Here is a 7,301-nt window from a genome sequence, read left to right on the forward strand (position 1 = left end):
TTCACCAGTGTCATTGTCAGCAATGTGCCGTTGCTGCGAATCCTACAGATCAAGCGCGACGAGGTCACTAAATCATCATTAGTGACGATGTCACCGTTGACCATTTTCGCTACTGGAAAATTGTCCGTCATACTTTTCTTATATTGTATGAGTATGTACTGCCGAAATAAATATTAAAATAAAATTTTTTGTATCTTGCCTTAAATTTGTGTACTTTCCTTAAATAAAAAAGAGATTCAACGCGAAAATGCCAAAAGAAACGGAATTGCGAGAATATGTGACTAAAATTTTTCAAAGAGAATCTCATGGGTCTTTTAAAAGAAATTGAAATCAAGTACGTAATTTTATAGTAACACATTTTGATGTTATGTCTGAAGGAATTTCAATATATGTAGGACCACCTACTGCAGACCCCTTCTCATATGGCAACATTATCAGAGTGCAACATTTTAAAGAAAGAGCACGCAATATGATGCATGTGAAGATGCTGAGAAAAGAGCACGAAAACTTGACAGCTCGGGCGCAGGACGGGCAGCATAAGTGCAATATTATTTCGAGAAAAGAAAACGCTATAAATTCACTTCAAATAATTATCATATCTACAGAAACGATCGGGATGACAGAATCAGCGGTGGCGTACTCTTTGCCGTAGACTATTCAATACCATCTGAAAAAGGTATTCAAGATTGAATCTGCAGGACTCAAAAGAACTCTTGTACAGGTTGGAAGGGGGTTTACTTACCTATCTCTATGCTATATTCCTTCCCGATCTGACTTTTCAATATATTCACACAACATGTCTCTACTGAAATCAGTTAATTTAATGAGTAAACCCTCTGATTCAATGATTGTGTTGGGTGACTTTAATTTACCAAATATGTATATCATGGAACATCATTGACAATAGGGGTATTCTCCAAATCTTGCCAAAGCCATTACACGTAGCACGGAGTGCATGGATTGTATAACTTGCAAACACACAACAACAAAATACATGGGAAACGACATTTCCTATCGTACTATGTATAATACTCACTTTTGCGTCATAAATGGTAAATATTTGATAAAAAAATATATTTTTTTCCTTTTAAGTGTTTTTTCTCAAATTTTTATTCACGAGGTATACAAATATGCACATCAGAAGAAAGAGGGTTTAATCGGCTTTACAATTTTTTTAAAATCGGTTAGTAATTTTTTTGTTTAAGATATTTTTTTTTATACAAAAAAAGGTATATATTCCTTTAAATGTGTTTTTTCTCAAATTTTTATATACGAAGTATACAAATATGCATATCACAAGAAAGGGGATTAAATCACTTTTACAACGATATGTGTCTTTTAAAAATGAGTTGAAAATTTTCTGAAATATTAAGTTTTTGATTTTTCGAAGATCTGACCCGTTTATAGCACCTTAACCTGTATACCATATAAATAAGAGAAAAAGGCGGACCACGTCGGTATTTTTACTTTTTTTGCTTTTTACATGCAATAATTAAAAATAATTTTCTAGCAAAGGTCCAATTTCGAACTTCGAAGGCCCATATCTCGATTTCGGAGGCTAACTTCGAAAAACGGAGAACTTACTTTTTTTACTTATGACTCAATCTCTTAAAAAAAGTTGGTTTGGTCCAATACCCACCAGCCGCAGCAGTGCTGTACAGTGTTATCACTAGGGACGGNGGAGTTTACGAAATCATAAAATGATTTGGGGTTATATATTATACGCCGTTTGATTTTACACAGGTCAACTTTTTAAAAGTTTTTCTTTAATTAAAAAAACTATTGAAATATTTTACTTCATACAGAGTTGCATGAAAGAACCGTGTGGACTAATCCCGTGTTTATTTGCACTCTTAACACGATTCCACAACTCTTAACTCGCATTCAAAATGTGATTTATGGTGGCACGGTTAAAAGTTTCAATTCGATTTAAAAATGTGTTTATACGTGTGGGTCTAAATAACATGGTTTAACTTAGAAACATGGTAAAACAATTTCTAACATGTTCGCTCAGTGTTTTAAATCCAATTATTTCATTAACTCCCAAGCACACCTTGACTATTCGTTTAAACTAATGCTGGATTTCCACTAAGCATTAAATGGCAAAAATGAGAAATGACAAAGTCGGGCTTTTTAAAATAATTGTGTCATTACATAAAAAAAAAATATTCATTAAGTTCATTTCCACATGGCATTTTTTTAAATGGCATACATTTTTTGTCATTTCAATGCCTAGTGGAAATTCGGTATAAGTCCAATTAACTCAATACATACCCCAGTAATATCTCTCGATGATGTATTAGTTTACCTGAAGACCCCTAAGCAANAGTCTTTTAGTTATGGTCCTGACCAGATCCCCACTTGTTTTCTTAGAAATTGTGCTGATTATCTCTATGAGCCGTTAACAGCCTTATTTAATTTGTCTCTTAAAGGCGGCATCTTTCCAACTGTATGGAAGGAACCGCTCATAACTCTGCTACATAAAAGCGGTAGCAGGTCCTCGGTGGAGAACTATCGGGGCACAGCTAAGCTTTCTGCAATTCCTAAATTATTTGAAGCAATTACAGTATTTCCCACTTAATTGTTCCCCGGTTAATTGATTTCCCCGCTTATTTGAATTACCTTATCGGTAAAAAAAATATTGCATAAAAAATCCATGTAAATTTTCGCGCATAATTGAAACGGGTTAATTGGCTTCGCCGTATAATTGGTTAAAAACATGTGGCATTGAAAAGAGATATACCTACTGTTCAATTAAACGAATATCGGTTAATTGATTCCCCGGTTAATTGAACCAAAAATTCTCCAATTTTTCAAGTGCAATTAAGCGGGGGATACTTTATTACAAATCAGTTGACGCATTCTATCTTCTCTAACATTTCATACTGTTAATATGAGTTATGCAAAGGCAAATCAACTTCAACAAATTCACTTGAGTTCACACCCTATATCTCAAAATCGTTTATTGAAAACAAAAAATGTGGATGTTACATATACCGACTTCAGTAAAGCATTTGACTTAAGTACATCCTGCCTTTCGTGACTCGGCCCAAAAATTGAAAATAATTGTTCCGTACGTCATGCGGACTGCGCCCCTCGTGCGGATGGGTGGGAAAGGAGGCTAAAACCGTTGAGATTATTATTATTATTTAGTGTTCGCGTAAACAGACTAAAGTAAGATACCAGCTAACGTCAATGCAAAACTACTGTTATACCTGTTTTTGTATTAATTGGGATGAATCTGTACGATCCACAAACAGTTATATATACCGATCTGAATTTTGAGTTAGCTCACTTTAGATCGCTTCTCTTATCAAATGTTATTCGATTGAGTCCAAATTTTTACCGTAAAACTTTTAGATGAAGATGACAATTTATTTTGGATGGCGCTATACAAAAATTCGCTTTGAAAAATATTTATACAAATAAGTACGCCTCCAGTGAATACTCATGGGTATCTTTGTACATACATACATACATATGTATCACACAAGAATTTCAAAATATCTAGTATTAATTCAAAATTCTCCATTTGACAGAAAATGCAAAAAAAACTTTCTCGAGCCCATGTTAATCATTTGGAAGAAAAGATATTATGTGTCTATTATGCAGCATTTGCACTTGCTTTAATCTAAATACATATGTACATGACCTATGATTATTTTCCGAAATATTCGAAATAAGAAAATAATAATAATTAGATTATACAAAAACACTTACTATGTACAAATGGAGAATTTTTCGTCCCTTTAATTTCTACGTTCCCCACATATCTAGGCAGCGCATTACAAAAACCATTATAAAAATTGAACGAAATACCGATATTTTTTAATTGTCTTATCCTTTGCAACCTTATCCAATCAGTTTCAAAAGATCTCAAAAAAGAGTTCTAAACGTCTTCAACCGCCGCGACGCTTTGTTAGTTTTATGAGCAAAACTGTATTTTTATTATTAATAATAACTACGTTTTTTTTTTTTAATAATTTTTACACGCACCCGTGTATGTACAATTCGATTGCTAGGTAACTCCGCAGTCACCCGAATTCATTCCAACTCGCATAAACTCGTCACCAAATTTCTATACACCTTATCATGCGCCTATGCTGAATAATGGTCTAGGCAATGCTGGTGTCAACGTAGCAGGTGGCGTTAGGCCCTCGGCCGCTAAATCGGTAAGTGGTACTCCCTCGTCTTTGCTTGGTCTGCAGAAAGCCACTGCTGCCGCGGTAGCTCAGCAGAAGCAGCTACAACAACAGCAGCAGCAGCAGCAACAACATCACCATCAACAACAATCACAACAACAACAACAACAGCAGACGCAGTCGTCACGCGCCCTGGTGAACGGTGTTTTACCGACGACCCAGCAGCCGACTGGCACACAAGCATACGTCAACATGACGACACCACTGAAAGTGCGCAGCAATATGCTTCGAAACGAATCACCCACTACCCATGGAGTTGGAGGTGGCAGTGTGGGTGGTGGTGGTGGTGAAAAGTCTCCTCCGCGCATCACACCTCGCACCTCACCCATCCCAACAACGCTGCCGGCGAGCGTACATCAGGTTTGTATATTGCACTGTTAGGTAACAGGAGAGCCCTTTGTTGTATGCTCATTTGATTTGTTTTACTTGTAGGAAAATGTAGGTGGCACGATATACTTCTATCCAACTGCCAATCATACAGCCGCCGCAAATAACAGTGCCGTGGTGAGTAATGTGGCTGATCCTGTGAGCGCCCATCGTGCTGCACCATCGGCGGTAGCGCCAATACCACCTGTGCAACCGCCATTGCTATACACGGGCCATCATGTGTATCCAGGTCCGGCTTCCAACTTGATTGCATTACAACCGAAAACACACTTGGAATCTGCCTTCTTCCTGCCTGATGAGATACGTTCAGAAATTCTTGCCCGCAATGAGATCTCGAATTTAATGCTCGACCCAGCCGAGGCGACGCAACATGCGCTTCCTCCGGAAGTGGATAATTATCACTCATTATACCCATTGGAGCCAGTACAGGCGTTGCACGGCAAACTCACAATACTTGCATCTACCTATAAGGCCACACATAGCACCACGGGCATTAAATACTGCTTGCGGAGATTACATGGTCAGTATATACATACATACTAGGGATCTTAGGAATTATTGCATTCGCATACACTTAGGCGAATGATTCGCATTATTTTTAACATTCGTATCAAATGGTGCGAATGTTTTGCTAATGCGAATGGCTACATGATGTTGTTGAATTGCCTCTAAGGGCCGTTTGCACCGCGTCTAGTTAACACTAACTGGAATCACATGTTATAAGCTGGGTGTCGATAGCGATATTTAACTGGGAGTTACAATTACAAATCGGTTAATATTTTACCCTCGCTCATTGGAGTAAAAATATGGGTTTTTTTGAGCAATTTAGACAAAATTTTTAATAACGCAGTGAATAATATTAAGAATTTTTTCCTTCTGGAATAATGCGAGTACGGTATAGATAATACAAATGCAAAAGAGTTCAAATTCTGATTTTCAAATCATTTGACTGTCACTTACACTATTTGAAGTGCCCTAAAAATCCTATTTCGGTAGAAATTTCAATCAATAATGAAATAGCAGTGAGAATTATTTTTTCGTTTTAAATTACTGTTTAGCAGTGTTGCCAGCTTTCTGGCTAGATTTTTTTAGTCGTTTGCTATTTGCCTTATTTTGTTAAAATTCAAATATATAAGTTTCCATTTTTATAAATTAAGCGACCCAGAACCTATTAGAAATTGCTACTAGGAGAAAATTTCCATGTCTGACTGTGTCATATAAAATTGAAAGATAATTTTTTCTAATCCAAAAAGTCCTAATATACTGGGCCGATATCGATGATTTTTATTTTGAGCGAATATATTTTTTACAAAGAAGGCGAATTTTCTTCATAAAGTTTTTGTTATGAATGTCTTAATTTAAGTGTGAAGTCTTATTCGATATACAGGTGTCTTCCCATAGAGCGCATATTCGAATCCGCCTTAACCCTCTACGACTGATGTGGTAATGTGATAGACACCGAAAGCTCGACATTTTTCCCGAGCTTCAATAACATTGCTTACTAAAAACGCCTATTTTTCGAAAAATAGTTTGTTTATGTAACTATTTCATTAATAAGTATTAATAATATTGATAGAATTTCCAGTTTAAATGGAAAAAAGTTTATTAATAAATATCTAACACACATATATGTCTGTTCATATATTTTCATCTAAAAAGTTGGTGTCAGTACAATAGCGAAATTTTAGTCACGTCAGTAGCAGAGGGTTAATTACAAAACAACATTGTTGCCCACACAAAAAGGTTTAAGGGAAAAAGGGATATTTTAAAGCACCATATATGTATATGTAGGCGGCCACTGTGGTATAGTGGTTAGCATTGCGCGCTACCATTCCGCAGGGCCTGGGTTCAAGCCCGGTTCAACCCAATATCAAAAAAAACAAAAGAGCTTTTTTCTAAAAACGGTCACCCTCGGCAAGCAATGGCAAACCGCCAAGCAAAAAACAGCTTCTCATAAAAATACAATTCGCCGGTCGGAGTCGGCGTAAAACTGTAGGTCGCCCCCTTGTGACAACATCAAGGCGCACGCCACAAATCGGAGGAGAGCCTCGGCCAAATACCAACGTATACACAGTAATAAACCTTTTCGCAGTTTTTCACCAATTGGTCCCCGAGGAGTACTTTTGGGTTGTGTGCAGCGTTTTCGGTTTTCTCGCACGGGGCAACACTTACTGTGGGGAATTTCGCCTCATGATTAGACAAAGTTCTTTTCGATTATAAAATATACATAATAATGTGCTATTTATGAGCAAAATGTAGGTTAAATATAATGTCAATGCTTAATGAAGAATAGTACATTCCTAGTGAACCCGCATGGCGTCAAAACGCCAACATTGAATTAAATTTTTTAAACAGGTGAAACCCTATTCAAGAACCTCTAAAAATATTCCTAATGATTAATCTAAACCATTTCTCAATGATGAGAGGTCTCGGTGTCGGTTTTCATTTCATCAAATTTCAAATCTGCCTGTAACTTCAAAAAATAAAACCTGTGCACCTCTATGTAGAATCCCAGTTCTTTAATTTGACTTCTCATTTTGGAAATTAGAAATAACGTTGCAGATGTGATGACCTTCAAAAAAAAAAATCGATGGCAACTCTAATAAAAAATATTATCAGCCTACATAGTGAAATAAATATAAAGTGTGCCAGATAGCAATGACATATTTCGGCACTCTTATTTGACAATTTATTATCACAAACTTTTCTTTG

General features: G+C 36.4%; 1 protein-coding gene across 1 annotated transcript; it reads left to right on the forward strand.

Moving 5' to 3' along the window:
* Positions 1–2,415: 2,415 nt before the first annotated feature.
* LOC108381387 (PAB-dependent poly(A)-specific ribonuclease subunit PAN3-like) lies at positions 2,416–5,288 on the forward strand. Its single transcript, XM_017637803.1, has 2 exons — positions 2,416–4,562; positions 4,635–5,288. Exons 1-2 carry the CDS (start codon positions 4,101–4,103, stop codon positions 5,130–5,132), a joined length of 960 nt encoding a protein of 319 aa, XP_017493292.1. The 5' UTR covers positions 2,416–4,100; the 3' UTR covers positions 5,133–5,288.
* Positions 5,289–7,301: the final 2,013 nt, after the last annotated feature.

The sequence above is a fragment of the Rhagoletis zephyria genome, unplaced genomic scaffold (genome assembly GCF_001687245.7).
Source record: "Rhagoletis zephyria isolate East Lansing unplaced genomic scaffold, Rhagoletis_zephyria_1.1 Rzeph_scaffold_22356, whole genome shotgun sequence".
NCBI lineage: Eukaryota > Metazoa > Arthropoda > Insecta > Diptera > Tephritidae > Rhagoletis > Rhagoletis zephyria.